The sequence below is a fragment of the Mus pahari genome, chromosome 3 (assembly GCF_900095145.1).
Source record: "Mus pahari chromosome 3, PAHARI_EIJ_v1.1, whole genome shotgun sequence".
Lineage (NCBI taxonomy): Eukaryota > Metazoa > Chordata > Mammalia > Rodentia > Muridae > Mus > Mus pahari.
In genome coordinates this window covers 31,756,744-31,776,712 of record NC_034592.1, presented here as the reverse complement: position 1 = coordinate 31,776,712, position 19,969 = coordinate 31,756,744, and the positions used below count along the sequence as shown (strand labels likewise).

Below are 19,969 nucleotides of genomic sequence, written 5' to 3'. Positions count from 1 at the left end.
CTCTTTAAAACAAAAAGGCAAATGTTCATAAGTAATGAAAAAATAGGATTTTAAGATCTATTATAGAATGAATCTTTACATAGTATCTTAGTTTGTGCTGTATAGTTGTAGTAGAAGTAATCCAGAAAAAAAATAGAGCCACTATATTGTTCCATTTTTGCTTATCCCTGCAAAACTGTAGAAATGGCTTGGTTTATATGTATGGAAGCAATTTTATTGTTGTTGTTTTGAGTATTTTAATTTCCACTGTGAAACAAATTTCAGGCCTAAGTGGTGAAATTTTGTGGAAGCTGCTGTGTATCTTCTTCTCCATCCCTCACTGTCTCAGGCATATGTAGCTTTCAAGCTGTCTTATCTACACAGAATGATAGTGTGCCGGCCCTACTGATCAGTGCTCCCTTAGATGTGTATGTGGAAACGACACTAGTAGTGTTACGACAGAACTTGTCTTAACTTGGATCTCCAGCCTTCTAACTTTATAGTGGTTTGAAGTGAACACCAGAGATTCTTGAGTGGAGTGAATTAAAGGCCAGAGACCATGCCAATATAAAAATACTATGTTGCTGTTAAAGAATAGTCATTAACGAAGATAACTTGATTACAAGATGATGTGAATTACAAATATTTCACATATTAATTATTTTAGTTTATGGAGCTAAAATATTATAGGAAGTGTTCCCAGAACACTCCGTAAGAGGGATGTCTTTGAATGTTAATTGACTGAGTTTTTTTAAGACCGACAATCACAAATCCCCAAAGATGACAGAAATTATTATTTTGTTATTATACGTTCTTTATCTTTATACCAAGTTGACACCCAACTTTCCCCATGAGTTGCTTTTCTTTGGATTGTATCTTGAATACTTGATACACTAGAATGATAAAATAGGAAATAGTACCTGAAATGTCATTAGAAACTCTTAAGAAGAAAGTAATGGGCTCAATGAAACTGACATCAAATAATACTTCCTAGAATTGTGTTGGGTTTTGAAGTATAATGGGGCATGGCTGTTTCCAAACCTCTTTTAATAGTGGGAATGATGATTCCATTGAACACTTTGAACAAAGAATCAATTAGGTTTTTTTATTATAAAAATAATCTTAATTTTTTTGGTAAAATATGTAAATTAAGATAATATAAGTATAGTGTAACTAAGGAAACCTCAGCATGTATTAGACACTAGAATATGAAAAAAAATACTTGCTCTAGTTAAAGATATTCTGATGCTCCTGTTAATAAAATGAATTTCCTTTTGTATACGAAGGGCCAGTTTCTTGCTGTACTCTCTAGGCTGCCTCAAACTGATTGTGTAGCTCCTGCTGTCCTCCAACTTGGAGTCATGCCTCTGTCTCTGATGCTGGGGTTACAATTATGTAACACTATGCATGTCTAGAAGGACTTTTAATGTAATGAAACAACATACTATTAAGAGCTAAAAGCATAAACTAAAGCTCTGCAAGTTTTCTATACTTAACAGCAACCTGAAAAGAAACAGCCAGTTCATTTCCTACTTAAAATCTTTTAAGTCTCTTCTTGCTGTTCTGTCCATAAAATAGAAGGCTGTGTTTGTCTTTTAAATGTTCGTGGACGTTTTCAGTCTCTTCCTTCTTCAGACGGAGCAGTCCTGCAGTCCTCAGCTGCTGCTGAGATCTCGAGCTAGTTCTTTCCTTGGAGTCCACCTTTACTTTCTCGTGTCCACCTGCCACTGATTATAGAATCTTGCAGGAAAAAAAAAATGTCAGTGTGCGATCCGTGCTGGAGGAAGTTCTGCTTGGTGACATAATAGTGAATTTATACTTTACAATTTAGTATTTAAGACAGTTTTTGCTTTGGCTGTGTCTTTTAAATCAGCAGGAGTTGGGGGGGGAACTCACTTGTCCCATTCCATACATTGTCCTATTCCAGAATAGATTAATGTGAGCTAATATGAACTTAGAAATTAGATTTTCAGCATGCAAGTCAACAAGAGGCTGTTTAGGAAAGTCAGCTAGGCATGCAGTTATATGTATGTGCCGCGTGTAAAGGAGTGTTGGATGGCCCTTTTACATAATGCAGCCAATGACCAAATATAGCTGTCCAACTCAGTTATTTCAAATCAGTTTTACTTGTTTAGCACTCGTCACTGGATATTGCTGGTCCTGTGTTGACAGTAAGTTCTAGTTCTTCTCTATGATGAAGGAGAATGCTGTATATCCATGCTATTTGCATCTAAGATAATGCTCATATGCCTACAGTGCTTAGGTGAATTTCAGCATCTTTATACATTAGACAGAGTGGCAAGTATATGGCTTTTATTCAAACTGAGCAGAAAAGAATAAATTTCATTGCAAAAATGAAACAAAAAAGCATTTATATAGATACAATTTCAAATTTCCAGATTGAAATTAATGGACTTATGATATTTAGTCATTTTGGTTAAACAATTATAATAGCAACTTACTTGTAGTTGGGTGAAGTGGTACGCTAATATTATAGTTGTTAATTTGAGTTTGGTAGACACTTTAAATACAGGTATCTTTTACAGAGATACAAGTTCAATTTAAACCTCTTTGATGATCTAAAAACAGCTGAACGCTGTAGTAGAACTGTAATAAGTGCAAATGCAGCTTATACAATGATTGCAGTATGTCATATTTATGGACCATTGTCCAACTACTTTCTCTGGGCATGATGTTAATTTAAAAATAGTAAGCATATTGGGAAAAGAGGCCCCTTGGTCTTGCAAACTTTATATGTCCCAGTACAGGGGAACGCCAGGGCCAAGAAGTGGGAGTGGGTGGGTAGGGGAGCGGGGATCCGGGGAGGGTATAGGGGACTTTAGGGACAGCATTTGAAATGTAAATGAAGAAAATATCTAATAAAAAATTGAAGAAAAAAAAAACCTTGTAAGATCTTCCTGCTGAGGTAAACTGCTCAATGTACCTCATACTCGAGCAGTAGCTGTCAAAACTTACTTTGTCCTTAAGGCTTTTGTTCTAACCTTATGGCTTTTCCTGCCATGTCCCACTAAGGACAATAAGGTACATCTTAGGAGGTTTTATTGCTTCAATGGTACCTGAGTCAGGATGAGCCTTGGTAGCTGAGGGTTAGCTCCTGACTGAATGATGCCTTTCATTGTGTAATTTTCAACTTAAAAAAAAAATTGGTAGTTTGAATCAAAGTAAAAAGTGTCTGGGTATTTTTGTTACTTTGGGGGTTGTTGTTGTTGTTGTTGCTGTTGTTATTTGTGGTTTTGTTGCAAGTATGTTTGTAAAGAAAACTCAGTGTTTTGCATCTGGACTTTTCAGTGTGAATCTAAAAAGGTTATCTGTATGTTCTCACTTGTCCAAGTGTTGCCCCTTTTTTGTTTTCTGTATACATATGGATGTGGTAGGCAGCTCATTTCCCAAGAATCTAAATCTCTTTGTACTCCTTTTATGTTGGTTCCTCTTATGCTGTGTGTCTGACTCCCTGAGAGGCACTTTTACTTCTCCTGGGCTGTCTTGATCAACATTTCTGTTCTTCTCAGCTTGCCTCTATTACACAGTAGACGTTTTAGTAAATGGAGAGAGAGAGCAAAGTGGTTTGATTTACTTATAAACATGAATAGACAGATGTCCAGGTTTTTTCCACAGTCAACCTTTTATCATTATTTATTTGATTTATATAAAGGGTTTTGCATATTTAGTGCCAGCCATTATGAGTCAATAATAGAGAAAAATATTTTTTAAGCTAGGGATTATAGCATACTTTAAGGAGGCATTGAAAAAGCATGCCAAGAAAAGAGACCAAACTAATAAGTAAACTGTGGGAATCAAAAAGGGTTTCGTCAAAACATGAACATGTACACAGCCTGCTTTTATACTGAATTTCAGTAGTTGGTTGCATAAAGAAGTCAAGTTACAATGAAGCTGTGGCAAAGTATTCCCCCAACCAGCCTTATCTCTGTTCATTTTATCCTCAGGAAGAACCTTTTTTTGCCTTTTTCAATAAAATCCAGCCAATATTTTTCTGTTTCTTCTTTTTTCTGTCCCTCAGAAACTGAGCTAGGCTGACACCAATGCAATCAGACTTTTATAATTCTTAACAGTTACTTTTTAGCACATCAGTACTATGTGAGACTGCTTCTGCATGGTACTATATAGCAAGTATTTATATGGCCCTATAGAGATACATGTTTCGTGGGGCGGAAAGAGGAAGGAGGAGAGAAGAATCAAAGGGTGGCCCACGAAGCATGTTTACAACAGTAAACCTTTATCTTTCCTAGGACCCTCTTTGCAAGCTCAGTACTCAACCTGACTGAACTGGCTGCGCTTCGGCCTGATCTGGGAAAATTGAAAAAGATCTTGTACTTCCATGAAAACCAGTTGGTATATCCTGTCAAGAAATATCAGGAGAGAGATTTTCAATATGGATACAACCAAATTCTCTCATGGTAGGTATTGATCATGGGAAACTTAATCTTTACCATCTTTTTTTTTTTTCAATTTTTTATTAGATAATTTCTTCATTTACATTTCAAATACTATCCCAAAAGTCCCCTATACCCTGCCCCCGCCCTGCTCCCCTACCTACTCACTCCCACTTCTTGGCCCTGGCGTTCCCCTGTACTGGGGCATGTAAAGTTTTCATGACCAAGGGGCCTCTCTTCCCAATGATGGCCAACTAGGCCATCTTCTGCTATATATGCAGCTAGAGACATGAGCTCTGGGGGTACTGGTTAGTTCATATTGCTGTTCCTCCTATAGGGTTGCAGACCCCTTCACCTCCTTGGGTACTTTCTCTAGCTCCTCCACTGGGGGCCCTGTGTTCAATCCTGTAGATGACTATGAACATCCACTTCTGTGTTTGCCAGGCACTGCATAGCCTCACAAGAGAGAGCTATATCAGGGTCCTGTCAACAAAATCTTGCTGGCATATACAATAGTGTCTGAGTTTGGTGGCTGATTATGGGATGGATCCCTGGGTGGGGCAGTCTCTGATTGGTGCCATCTTTTATCCCATTTTCTCAACACAGATTTTTAGGGGTGGGGGATGCAAATACACAGGCCAGAAGAAGGCTATGGGGGCCTCTTCCTTTGATGTTTATGGAGAGACTCCATAAGTCTCGGGCTTCTGCTTTAATTTGCTCTACCTGAAACCAGCAGGTCTCAGAGTTCCTTGTCTGTTTGCCTTCCCAGGAGCTGAGGTTAGAGGTAGGTACGGATGCCTGGCTTGCTCTGTGGATGCTTGTGTCCTCATGAGTTTGAAGCAGTTTCGTTTTACTGATAAAGCTGTTTTTCCAGTCCCCATCATTTCCTTTTCAGACGGTTAATTTGTAAATATGAAGACCATTATAAAAGTAGGAGCCTATTAAGACAGGTATAGGTACTTAAAGGGTTTTTCTATGATACTATATGTGTTTATGGAAGATTTATAATATTACTGTTATTCTTTAAAAAATGTTTTTAAACATAATATTTTTATTGATTATTGAGAATTTCACACAATTTACGATGATTACCTTTATACCTATTCTTCCAAGCTCTGCCCCAGACCCTGTGGCCTGTTCCCCCCCCCCCAAAAAAAAAAGATTTGGAAAAAAAAATAATGAGTTCAATTTGTGTTGTCTAAGTAGTCACTGGAGCATGGACAAGCTCCTGGTGGCCAGACCCTTAAAGCAAACGAGCCTCCCTGCCCTTTCCTGCTAGTAGCTATCTATTGTGGAGAACTGCATTTCATCATCCTTGTCACAGTTTTGCCCAACATAATATTTTTTATTCATTCTTTGGAGATTTCACATCTTATAGCCCTGCCACATTTACTTCCTAGTCCTTCCCTGTCCACTCCCTCTGCCCTTTTGACCTCTCCCACTGCCCCCCACATTTTAATTTGTGTTATTTGTACACTTCCTGGATCATGGTCTAACTCTCAGTGTCCTACCCCTTGAATAGAGCTGAGTGCTTCCCCTTTCACACTTCTGCTGGAAGCCATTTACTAGGGAGAGTGATATTTTACTGCATCCTATCATAGGTTTTTTGGTTTTGTTTTTTTCTGTTTGCTTTTTTGTTTTTGTTTTTGTTTTTGGGGGGAGGGGTCGAGACAGGGTTTCTCTATATAGCCCTGGCTCTCCTGGAACTCACTTTGTAGACCAGGCTGGCCTTGAACTCAGAAATCCACCTGTCTCCCGAGTGCTGGGATTAAAGGCATGCACCACCACGCGCGGCTTCCTATCAGTTTTTAAGAGTTTACTCTATGATAACTTCCTCTTTAGGCTGTTAGTAGTAGCTTCATTAGTAGCTATTAGCTGCAGAGATTCATAATGTGTTTGAACAGTCCTTGCTAGTCTGTTTCTTAGTTTAGTTGACATAGAAAAACAGTTCTATGGTACTAATTTTGCCTTGAGCATTTTGTGAATGTTTTCCTACAGCCATTTTTGACAAGCTGCTTCAATTGTGAGGGAGCAGGGCTATCAAAAGAGTAGAAGTGCTGCAGTCAAATGTCTCATAAAAAGCACCCATTTTAAAATTCATAATAAAATTAAAATACTTCATTTTATCTTGAAGAGGCAATCAGAAAGTATGTTTTACAAATGAAAATGAGAGGCTGAGAGATGGCTCAGTGATTGTGAGCACTGATGGCTCTTCCATAGGATCCAGGTTAAATTCCCATCATTTACATGGTATCTCACACCTATCTGTAACTCCAGTTCCAGGGCTCTGACAACCTTACACAGACATACATGTAGGCAAAACACTGATGAACATAAAGTAAAAATAATGTATTTTTTAAAATTAAAATGAAATTACCTTGTAGCAATTTATCAATATGTAAAACATTGCTCTTGTTTTTGTGGTTATTGAATTAGTACCATATTCTTTTTCAGATCTATGTTTTTATTATCCTGAGAAACCATGAGGGAAGAATTAAGTATTTTTCCCTTTATGGGTGGCCTTAAACTTAATGGAAGTTACACCCATTCATATCAGAAAAGAAATATGTGAAAAAGTATATTTCTGTAGTCCAATGTTAATCTTTACCAGCATAGGCTAAATACTTTAGAATAATAGTAATTGGCTTGTATGTATAAAATTAGAGTCTGCCTCTTTCTCCTTTACAGATATTCTTTCCTCATAAGGAGAGAGACCTAAACCTTGCATATGATTTTTCAGAATTTTCCTATCAAGAGTACAAGTTGATAGGCAAATTTGCAGAGAAATAGTTGCACTACATCATCATTTGGCTTTGTAATAGGAAAAAAAATATGTCTCAGTTGTCCAGAGATGGAATAAGAATGTCAGAGAGCAGTCCAACTCCGGGTTTTTTGAGAAGTATGGTTTCTTCTTCCAATGTTTCTTCTATGTTCCTGCTGACTTCTGTGTTCCTTGGCACTGACAGAGTTCTTTCTGGACTGTGTGACAGTTAAGGATTTTAAAGATTACTGACATAAGCCGTCACCTTAAACAGAGGCTTCACTAACTCTGACTTATGAACACATGCTATAACTGTATATTATGACCCGTTGCTCACAACTGCAATATATGACATATGGTGCAAACAGACTAGATGTAATGTTCTTCAGCTTTTAGTATGTTATTGTATTTGCTTCCTTTATCACTTAGTTTTGTGTCAGCACTTCATTCCTTTGTAGTATCTATCTTGTTGTTGCCTCTGTTGCCCATGTTTTCTCAAGGTAGTGACTGAAAAAAAAATCCAGACAAAGTCAATTGTTTTGCATAGGAATGGCAAATCAATGGGTCTTCTGATAGTTTTTGTTTTGTTGTCTACTAATGATAGCAAACACTCCTTCCTTGGTAATTATGGTGTAAATTAAGCCAGGCTGTGGCATTCGTGTTTTATCTGTAAGCTCTACATGTTATGATGAATTTTTATAATCTAGTAGACATGCATGTTTTTTTATCAGTCTTATTATTATATTAATTTTAGGATGAAATAAAGGTATCTGTTTTGTCATGTCTCCCTTTTTATTGACTTCAGTTGCTGTTGATAGATAAAATGATCAAAAGCAACCTAGGATGGAAACAGTTTATCTCCTCTTATAAGTCATAATCCATCCTCCAATTCAGTGAATTCAGAGAAAGACCTCCAACTTGAAGTAGAAACTAAGAAACACTGTCTTGTTCACAGGCTCACATTTACACAGCCTAGTCCCATCTACCTAGGGATGGCACCACCCATAGTGGGCTTCACTCCTCCAAGATCAGTTATTAACAAGAACATGGCACAGAAACAGTGTGCATGGCCCAGTCTGATGAAGGCAGTTCTTCAATTACGTTCCCTTTTTTTTGGGGGTATGGCAAGTTGACTGTAGGTGTGCCAAGATAAGCCATCATAGAAATTTTAAGAACCAAATCTTATCAAATTAATTTTTTCATATTATACTTTGAGGTTTATTTAGCCTACCCATTGCTACCATTGGTGTTCAGACTGTATGTAGTAGACATTAAGTAAATTACTTATATTTTTATATTATCTAAAACCTACTTTTCCATTTTTATTCAATAATATATTTCATATTTTAAAAAAATATTGAAGACAGATTGTCTAAATCATCGATACATTTCTTTTGTTTATTTCTAAAGATCAACAGATATGGAATTTTATACTTTTAAAATAATAAATCCTAAAAATGTGGGTATCTAGATCTGTTGCACTAATCATTTTTCTACTTTCATGACTGTCTTAAACAGCATAAAAGTGAAATTATTTACTATCTCCCCATGTAGTACTAGAACTCAAAACCATAAATTTCTTAAGCAAAAGCTAAAACATGAAATGGACTTTAACTAAATCGTATTCAGGGTATCATGATTCCATAGGAAAAGCCTCAGTGACCTTCCTTGGAGCCAGTGAGGAAGTCATAAACCTTGTATCCTCTGTAGTAGGGTACACAAAGACATTGTTGGGCCAGCTGTGCTTGGTACTGATAATGTAGGAAGTTTGTAGCATTTGGGGAGATAGACATTACTTTAAAGTGTTATGTGATTTCATCCAGTTTCTCTCTGGCCTGTCTTACTTAAGCCATTAACCCAACCTTTTATAATAGGATACTATGAACTAGTATTTCTGTTAGTTGCGGCTTCATATATATTAATGTTAGATGCTCTTTGCAAACCTCAAGTATAGCATTAAGTCTAGGTAGTATGCAGAGGTCTTGGGATTATCAAATAATTCTCAATGAATTTGCAATTGTCTTTTCTCTTTACAGTTTGGTGGCTGATGTTGTGGTATTCAATTCCAGTTTTAATATGGAATCATTTCTTACGTCTATTGGAAAATTCCTGAAGTTGATTCCTGATCACAGGCCTAAGGATCTGGAAAGCATTATCAGACCCAAGTGTCAAGTTATTTATTTTCCCATCAGATTTCCTGATGTGAGCAGGTCAGTGTGTTTGACTGTGTTTTTCATATTTTATCATAAATCAAGTGTGTTGCCAGCTTTGACTTTTCAGTGTCAGTATAATTAATTAGATAATTGAATTCTCTCCATAATGTGATTTATAAAAATTTTTGACAATCATGTATCCACCCTATCAGTGAGTCATTACTCCAGATACTTATTTCTTTTTTTCCTTACTCTTAGTTATTTACCAAACCAGGGAACTCTGGATTGTAGCACTTATTGTTTTATTTCCTTTTTGTTTGGTTGTTGAGGAAGTAATTGTGAAGCATGTTTCTTAAGCTTTGCTTTCAGTGTTGGCTCACTATGGTTAATGCTTAACAGTAACTCCTTCAAGTAAATCAGTGTTAAGTCTAATTTTTGATGGTTTTGGTTTCCCATTCGAGTTTCTTAGACTTATTCATTTTCACAGTATATGTTACCTTATTGGTTACCTAAGCCTTTTGCATTGTGCTGCAGAAGCACTAACAGTTATTTGTTTTCTGATACTGATACTTTTGCAGCCCTTGTTAGGAGACTCACTGTAGTGGGAAATATTAAAAAAAAAAAAAAAATTGCCAGGTTGTTCCCGCACTAAACCCAGCACCGGTGGGCCACCTAAGTCCTGACACCAGCCCACTGGGCTACTCTCTATCTTGCCTCACAATGCCCTATTTGTCGCTATGTTTCCAGCTCTGGTTTGCTTGTCCCTGGAGCTGCTAGTTCTTTCTCAGCCATAAACCCCTGTAGTTGGCAGTCTCACATTCCAGTAACCAAATAGAACTGCCAACCTTGCAGTTAGATATCATAATACCCAGTAACCCAGTAAAATCAAAACTCTTAAAGCTTATAGTTAACCAGTCAGATTTATATATCAATAAGTTCTCAATACACATGATGCCTGCACAATAGTATCAAGTCAATTAAAAATGGTACAAGCTGCCCACCTGGATTCGACAAATTATCCCAACATTCTAATCTTTATGATATCATAACTACTTGTGGTTGGCTAAAGCCATGCTGGTTCACATCTACCTCCATCTTGTCCTCCCCTTTCTTCCCACATGCTCTCTGTCTAACTCTTAGCTCTGCCTCCCTTTTCCCTGTCCAATCACAGGCCTCCTGCTGCCGTAATATTTTAGTGTGATTGGACAGGGAAAATCCTGTCACAACTCACCTGCAATTAGTGAATGATGTTTTGCTAAGGGAATATTCTGAAATAAATAAAAGTCTAGACAAAACAAAAACATGCACACATATGAGCCCATAGAGTATGGTTGATATATTCAATGCNACTGCATTGGAGAAGACTGATTTTCTCTTTCTNAGCAGGTAATCAATTGGAATTAGCNTCTTAGTAAGGAGTAGGACTNTGTGTCCACTCTCAGTAAATGTTAGGATTCTATTCTTGTTTGAACTTGTGTTCAGTCCCAATCCCTGGAGTCCATGTGTCAATCAACTATGTTGTGTCTGGAAGATACTATTTACTTGAAGTCATCCACCACCTCTTGTTCTTTTTCTCTTTTTTCTTCGTACATCTCCAAGTCTTGAGTGGAAGGGCTAGAGAAAGACATTCTATTTAGGGCTGAGTACTTTGCAGCCTCTTACGCTCTGCGCATTGTTTAGTTATGCGTCTCTTTTATTTACCATCTACTGTAAGAAGTAGAATCTGTGATGAGGGCGGATGTACTGATCAGTGGGTGTCATTACTGTGTTCTTTCTATAGGATAATGTGGTAGGTTTTAGTCTAGGGCCCATGACCTTCCTAGTGTCAGATTCTTGACCTCTTAAATTCAATAAAATGGTGTTGATGATTGCTGTAACATTTGTGCCACTATTGTACCAGTATCTTTTGTAGGCAGGAGGTGGCATAGGTGCAGGCTTTGTCACTGGGTTATATTGATGATTCCGTTTTCCTCCTGTAGCATGCAAAGAACCTTTCAGCACCATGAATCATATTTGGGGTGAAACTTCTAGATCAGCACCTGTTTGATTTTTGNTTTTGTTTTTGCTTTTTAATGTTTCATGGTATAAGTAAAGTGTGTTTTCAGTAATAAGACTTACTGTCAGGTTGTANATGGTAACCAAAAGCCTTCGTCAGTAGCTTGTAGTGCTTGTTTGTTTGTTTGATTGGCACCTGTGCATACATGAGGATTCGGTGAGGTGAGTGGTGGTGGGGTGGGTGGACGCTCTCCCCCCGTTAGCCAATAACNCAACAAGGTATAATTCATTTCCACTACTGGGGTTTTTGCTTGGTGGCATAAGTTGGGGGCATTGATGTCCTGTTTATATGGTGACTCCTTTTAAATCCTTTCATATATGTTTATATTACATTTAGGTAGTTTCTTATGTGGTGGGCTTCCATAAGGCTCTTCAAATTGCCAGGTTACTTGGCCCTTCTCATATTACCCCTTTACCCTGTCCTCCCATGCCCTGCCCCATTTAATCCTCATATTCTAATTTTCCCCTNATCTCTTTGTCCATACTATATTCTATTTTCCTTTCCTTGGAAATCCTCTCATCTCACCTGGATGCTCAATAGACACCTAACTTCCTGTAATTCAGAGTGTGGTATACATTATATCTAAATGTAAGAGAAAATATACANTATTTGTTTCTTTCAATCTGGNTTAGCTCACTCAGGATTATTTTTCTGGCTCCACCTATTGACTTTCANATTTCATAATTTTGTTTCTCTTAACTTCTAAATAATACTTCATTATGAAAATGTACCACACTTTGATTATTCATTCGTCGGTTGATGGATATTTAAGCTGTTCACAGTTTCTGGCTGTTATAAATAGAGCAGAAAGAAACATGGTTGAGCAAGTATTCTTCAATTAAGCTGTAGAGTTCATCATGTATTTCTAGAGTGGTATAGCCTTTTAAGTAACCTTCACACTTATTTCCATATTGGTTATACCAGTGTGCATTTCCACAAACAATGAATTAAGATTCTCTTCCCTGTCTCCTTGCCAGCATATGTTGACATTTATATTATTGATCTTGGCCATTCTTGCTAGAGTAAAATGAAACCTCAAAGTACTTTGAATTTACATTTCCCTGAAAGCAAAGCAAGGATTTTGAACATTTTTATAAGTGTTTCTCAACCATTTGTCTTTCATCTTTTGAGAACTTTCTTGTCAGTTGTTTACCCAATTCTAAAATTGAGGAATTTTGTTTCTTGATGTTCTTTTTTATTGGTTCTATGTATATTCAAATACTAACGCTCTGTCAGGCATACAGTTGGTAAAGACTTTTATTTCACTCTGTAGGGTGCCTCCATGTTTGAATGATTATGTCCTTTACCTTCCAGAAACAGTTTCAGGGAGTTCCATTTTTTAACTGTTAGTCTTAAAGCCTGTGCTATTAGTGTCTTCTTCTGAAAGCCCTTTCCTATGCATATGAGTTTAGTCTGGTTCCACCCTTTTTCTTCTCCTAAGTTCAGGTTTTCTGATCTTATACTAAGGTCCCTGATTCATTTTGAGTTCAGTTCTGTACATGGTAATAGATAATGAACTTTTTTTAGCCTTCTGTACCCACTACCTAGTTTGAGTAGCACCATTTGTTAAAAATGCTGTCTTTAATCCACTGTATATTTTTGGCTTCTTTGTCAAGAAAGCAGGTGTATGTAGGTATGTTAACTTATGTCTGCGTCTGTTTTTATACAAATACCATGCTGGGTTTTTGATGTTTGTTTGTTTGTTTGTTTGTTTTAAATAACTTACACCTTTGTAATACAACTTAAAATCTGGAATGGTGATGCCTCTAGCCATTTGTTTATATTAGGAATTGCTCTACTAATCCTGGGATTTTTGTTTGCATATAATGTTTAAGATGTTATTTTCAGTGAAAAATTGTACCGTAAATTTGATGGAGATTTCATTTTATCTGTAAATTGCTTTTGGTAGGTTCGCATTTGCTCCTACCTATAGAATAACATAACAGAGCACATCTGAGGTGGTGTACATGCCTGGCAGGCCTCTATACATTACAGTATTAATTCTACTGCTAGGTGACTATGGTAAATATTTGTTTGTTTTTTAATTTTTGTACTTGTTTCTGATTAATTCATTTCATCCTTTAGTCGATTATTTCTTCCTTTCTACTTTGCTAAGGTATTATTATTATAGAACTTTCTATTGTAATATTAAATTATTAATAAATCTTTCCAGTTTCTTTATCATAGACATTTAGTAGTATGAATGTGCATCTTAAAACTGCCTCCATTGTGTCCCATACATTTAGGTGTGCTGTGATTTCATTTTCATCCAGTTCTAAAAGGTTTTAATTTTCTTCTTTATTTCTGTCATTCAGTAGTGACTCGTTCATTTTCCATTTGTGTACTTTCTGCCATTTCTTTTATTGTTGGTATCCATCATTACTGCATGATGGTCAAATAGAATGCAATATGATTTTCAATTTTTCTTTATCTGTTGATATTTGCTCTGTGTCCAAATTTAGTATTATTCTTTTAAAATTTTTATTATATTTAATTTAAATTTTTTTACCTAATTACTTTACATCCCACTCACTGTCCCCCTCCCAGTCACCTCTTCCCCTTCTCCCCATACCCTTTCCCCTTTTCCTCTGAGCAGGTGATGGCCCCTTGGGTATCCCCCCATCCTGGCACATGAAGTCCCCGTGAGGCCAGGTGCATCCTCTCCCACTGAGGCCAGACAAGGCAGCACAGGTTGAATAACATATCTCATGTATTGACAACAGCCTTTGGGATAGCCCCTGCTCTAGTTGTTCGGAACCTCCCATGAAGACCAAGCTGCACATCTGCTATATAATTGGGGGGAGGCCTAGGTCCAACCCCTGCATATTCTCTGGTTGATGGTTCAATATCTGAGAGCCCCAAGGGTCCAGGTTGCTCTTCCTCTTAGAGTCCCTTTCCCTTTCGGGGTCCAAGATCCTTCTTCCTATTCTTCCATAAGACTCTCCAAGCTCCATAGCACCAGATGCCTCTGTTTGAGTTAGTTGGTGAGTCGGGCCTCTCAGAGAACAGCCATGTTAGACTCCTTTCTGCAAGCATCACAGAATATAATTGATAGCATCAGGGATTGGTGCTTGCCCATGGGATGTGTCTCAAGTTGGGCTGGTTATTGTTTAGCTGTTCCCTCAGACTTTGTATCGCTGCATTTCTTGTAGACAGGATAAATTTTGGATCAGAAGTTTTGAGGGTGGGTTGGTATCCCTATCGCTCTACATGAGTTCCTGTCTGGCTACAGGAGGTGGCCCCTTCAGCTTCCATATCCCCACTGTTGTGAATTACAACTAAAGTCACCCCCATTGATTCTTGTGCACCTACCTTATTCTAGATCTCACTCACCTCCTGGAGATGGCTTCCTGCTGTGGGTTAGCCTGATATTGTTTTAGTCTGATGTTAATTCTATTTCCTTAAGAGGGCTTCCCCCGATGAACAGTACATCACATACTCAGGTAATCTCATATGAACCTTCTCCCCATTTTAACTGGTCAATAAAGGCTGGAGTCTGTATTGGGCAGTGGAAGGGAAAGGTGGGACTGGAGGGTCAAGAGTGGGGATAGGTAGAGAAAAGAGATTGAGAGGGGAGAGAGAGAGGAAGGAGGAAGAGAAGTAGGAAGCCATGATGGACCGGAACCGCATGGCTAGTAGAAACCACAAGTAACAAGTGGTCTTATCTCTGAGGGAAACATTAGTATAGTGTTAGATCTGCCTAATACAGGCGTATACCACATCATTGTAATGCTGGATTGTGTGGGTTTTTAATATGGGCTTATTGGGGTTAGAAATTCCAGCAACAAATTGGCACCCAATATGGGGCTTAGACCCAAACTAACCCGAGATAGAAGCCTACCTCCTCCCCATCCCACCCCCACACTCCCACCAATATAAAAACTACAGCTGGAAAAAAGACATTGGACTGTGGAAAGAACTATTGAACTAAGCCAACCTCTGTATTTTAAGGATGGCCAAATGTCAGAATGGAAAACAGGAAACATGTTACACTGAGGGAGAGGCTATGTCTATATTTCCATAGGAAAAGAAAAGTTGCTAAAATTCAGATGTGACAAAGGGAGAAACCCTAAAGATTTGGCTATGGATAATAAGAAATTTGACAAGATCAACAAGATAGATGATGTATATGTGGATCGCTGTACACAGAGACAGCTCTGGGACTAGCTGAGACTTAAATGTCTATATACAGCCAATAAATCTTATTGGGTACAAATTTCCCATGACTTATTACATACCATCCATTGAGATCTCATGAATAGAAATTTATATTGTAGTCTCACTATGTGATCAAATTAACCTCTAAAGAAAGACAGTTGTTCTTTTTTTCATTGATCATCCTTAATTGATCTGTACACCTTATACATTCCATATGTCGTACAAAGTGATATGTGTTGCTTGTAAGGTTTATATATTACAAAATAGAAGATGGGAAAGACAGCCCTGATAGGATTCACACTCTACGATACTGAGTTTCTCAGACCTTCAGTTCCAGCTCCCTGTAAGATGCTACCTCAGCTACATCGGAGCTGTTTCCTCTAAAGACTTTCTTCTAGGACATTTCAGGAGCAGCTAGCTTGCCCATCCAGTCTTTCAGACTCTTACAGTCACTACTTAAGCTAAGCCATGAACTTTCTCAGCACATAAAATCTGCACAACAAATGATTCCCCCTTAGCCTTCCTTTGACAAAACCAGTTTTCCTATTACCTTTTAGGTGCCCAGAAGCAAATTCTTCTCTCCAGTCCAGCAAGAAGTAAGCAAATGAAGTTCATTGTCCCAGTCCTTTAGTTTGGGGTGGACAACTCTGGTTTTTTTATAAATTATAGATATGTTGTCATTTTAAGGGATAATTTTCAAATGTTATAGCTTTGGATAGGGAGGAAAGGTCTATTTGAAGGCCCAGTTACACCATTCCTGGGTATATATCCAAAAGATGCTCCACCATATCACAAGGATACATGTTCCACTATGTTCATAGCAGCCTTACTTGTAATAGCCAGAAGCTGGAGACAACACAGATGTCCCTTAACTAGAGAATGGATGCAGAAAATGAGGTTAATTTACACAGTCGAGTACAATTCAGCTTTTAAGAAAGAGAACATCATGAGTTTTGCAGGCAAATGGATGGAACTTGAAAATATCCTGAGTAAGGTAACCGAGACCCAAATTGATATGCATAGTATGTACTCACTAATAAGTGGATATTACCCCAAAAGTTCAGAACACCCATGATACAACTCACAGACCATATGAAGCTTAACAAGAACGAAGAGTGGGAAACTGCTAAATAAAAGATTAAGGAATATTATGACCAAGGTAACATGTGAGCAAGTCTTAGCCCACAGTGTTATTGAACGTTTTAAAAACAGTAATTTGCCTTATATTATTCAGACTTATATTGTAAAAGTCATTATTTGAATAAACAATAATCATCTTAATGCCTGCAGTTTTAGAAAGGTATTATTTTGTAAAGATGTTGAAAAATATTTAGTAGTTCCAATGGCAAAATACCTGACATTATTAAGAAAGAACAAGTGTTGAAATCTTATATTCTTTTCCCTATACAGATGGCATTTAGTGAATTTAAATAAAATTAAAACAGAAGATGCAATTGTATCATTAGTGTACATTAATGATAACTGATGATAATAAGTTAACATACTATATAATATCATGTAGTATATATTAATCAGAGAAGAGGAAAAGCATACTCTAATAAAATAAGTGATGGTTGAGCATAACATTGTTATTTGTTAAAATTCTGAACTTATCTATCAGGTGGGATTTTAGAACTGTTGGGCTGTTGAGATTTGTTGTTGCCTTTTGCTCTTCTCAACCCTCTCATGGTCAATTCATATAAGCTAGACTGCTAAAGAGAAAGAGTTTCCTAGAAAGTATTACATAGAAGGCAATAAACAAGGAGAGTGGTGAAGCTATTTAATGTTTGGCCACATATACATGTATCTGATTCTTGACTCATACAAGCCTAGAACTAGTGCCATTGGAATGAACATGATCCTAGGTTCTTTAGGAGTTACATTTACATTTACCTTGTCTCATAGGGGCAATATAGTGATTGATTGAAAGAATCTATATATTCCAAGAACCTAGGGAACTACCTAGAATATAATAGACCTGTAAATTCATCATTATTTCATCATTAACTCTTACCACTGGCACATCTTCCACATGAATATACAGACTTGCCTCCAGCACACTACCTTGCTACAGTCAGCACGTGGAAACATACTCAATCAAGAGTTCAGTTTAATAATAATATGGAAGAAAATTTACTAATTTTTGTTACTTCTGCTCAAACATTCCTTTGACTAGAGTTTGCTGTCTATTGATTTCACGTTTTTCCTGTCCATTTTTTTCTTTCATTATCCAACTTAATGGCAATAGTCAATGATTATATTTACTTTTATCTTAGATTTAATTATCATCAATTTGATATGCTGTTAGTTGTCTGAAAGCCTTGAATGAGGAGTTGCTGATATCAGATTGACTTGTGGATGTATAGTTGGAGGATTGTGTTGATTGCTAATTAATGTAGGGGGACTTGGCCCATTATGTGTACCATCATCTCTAGAAAGGTGGTCCTGAATAAAGATAGTTAAACATGAGCCTAGGAACAGAGAATGAGCCAGCATTCCTCCTGGTTGCGTCCCTCTAGGTTTTCTGCCTTGAGCTCCTGCCCTGACTTTGCTAAGTGATGGACTGTAATGTGCAAGATGAAACATTCCCTTAATTTGCTTTTTGTCATGGTATTTGTCACAGAAACAGAGATGAAACCAGAACAACTGTTTTACACATGATCTCAAATCTTGTAATTATTTACTCCATGTTCTTCTGTTGGCAAACCCTTCAATCTGACTATAAACATGTATTTTCTTTCTGTCTACACTCAGCAGACTAAAAAATGATTGCATAAAAGAACCCATCCATCCTTTTTCAAACGCTTTTAATCCATATGTCTAATCATACCATATTTCTTTCATATAGAATGACAATACATGTCCTTCAAACTTTGTTTTGAAACCTTCAGTAGTAAGTAGTCTGCCTTCCTTTTTAGCTGATGGTTTAAACACACAAACAATCTTTATCTCCACACCTGTTGCTAATAGGAATAAGTCAGCTTTATTTTTGTGTAAGTCTGCATCTTCATGTCTTTCCTAGAATCCTTCTGGCTCATATACTGAAGGACAATTCTGGCATTTTATCTATTGTGCATTATTTTTCTTCCTTTTTTTTTTCTTTTTTCTTTAAGAGGTGGTGAGTAGAAGAGTATGATGGGGCCTAATGTAGCCCAGGCTGACCTCAAACTTACTCTGTAGCTAAGGATGACCTTGAGCTCCTGATCCTCCTCCTCCTTGTGTTTATTTTACAAGTTCTGGAACAGGTAAGTGGAAGTCGTTATCTTGGGCTTAGTTTTCCTCTTCATGAATCATTCTGGTTTTCCTTTCTTACTTAAAAAACAAACAAACAAACAAACACCCTTCTCTTTTTCTTTCTGCTACTACCTTTTCTTTTCCTTAGTAACAAAACATCTCAAATAGTAGTTTATACTGTACATGTCCACTTTGATTTCTGGTGGTCTCTAAAACACTGTGGTATAGAAATATCTTAAATCATGACCCTCAGTGAGATTCATTCTTCTCATTCCTACAGTGGTTCCTTAGTCCTCATCATCCTTGATAGCTGTCCTTGATACATGATGACCCATTCTTTAGTTGATTTTTAGGCACAGTCCTTCCCGTTTGCACACACTGCTGTTTCTCAGAATCCTTCTGTGGTCCCTAGTTCTAACTTTCAAAGTTGATTGCTATTGTTTCTCATATACATAAGTGTTAGGTGAATAAAAATGAAAGATTGAAATTAGAGTCAGGAGGATAACAATGAGAAAAGTATTCCATGGAACAGTGATGAGTGTTATGAAGATCAGAAATTAATTAAGATGCTAGAGTTTGAGTTCATTGAAGATTAAAATGTGACTTGAGCCGGGCAGTGGTGGTGCATGCCTTTAATCCCAGCACTTGGGAGGCAGAGGTAGGAGGATTTCTGAGTTCAAGGACAGCCTGGTCTACAGAGTGAGTTCCAGGACAGCCAGGACTACACAGAGAAATCCTGTCCAAAAATAAATAAATAAATAAATAAATAAATAAATAAATAAATAAAATGTGACTTGAGTTTAACAAATGATCTAGGAATACTTCTCTTGAAAACTGGCAGAAAAGTTCTGTATGTATTTTTTTGGTAGACAGTAATTTATGATTCAAGTTTGATGACATATCTTCTTTGTGTCATCTCTCTTTGATTTCTTCTCCCCCTCTCTTCTTTCTTGTCTTCTCTTTTTCTCCTACACACACACACACGCACACACACATACGCACGCACGCGCGCACACACACACACACACACATACACACGCATACACACACACATACCACATTAATATTTGGATGAAGCTAGGTTTGTTCTGACTATGACATACCTAGATATACTTAAAGAAGAACCAGAATTCATACCCCGAAGACTAGCCAGTACTCAGCACCCATTCCTAATTCAGTTTCAGATGCCTTGTTTATCCAGTGTGTTAGCTGCCAG

General features: G+C 37.3%; 1 protein-coding gene across 6 annotated transcripts in view; it reads left to right on the top strand.

The window, feature by feature from the left end:
• Positions 1-19,969, top strand: part of Gtdc1 (glycosyltransferase like domain containing 1) — a 345,861-nt gene that overhangs the window by 159,043 nt on the left and 166,849 nt on the right. For all 6 annotated transcript variants that reach the window (XM_029536415.1, XM_029536418.1, XM_029536414.1 and 3 more), the window contains 2 exons: positions 4,248-4,415; positions 9,189-9,362. In XM_029536415.1, coding sequence (XP_029392275.1) covers positions 4,248-4,415; positions 9,189-9,362 — 342 coding nt within the window. The remainder of the gene's footprint in view (positions 1-4,247; positions 4,416-9,188; positions 9,363-19,969) is intronic.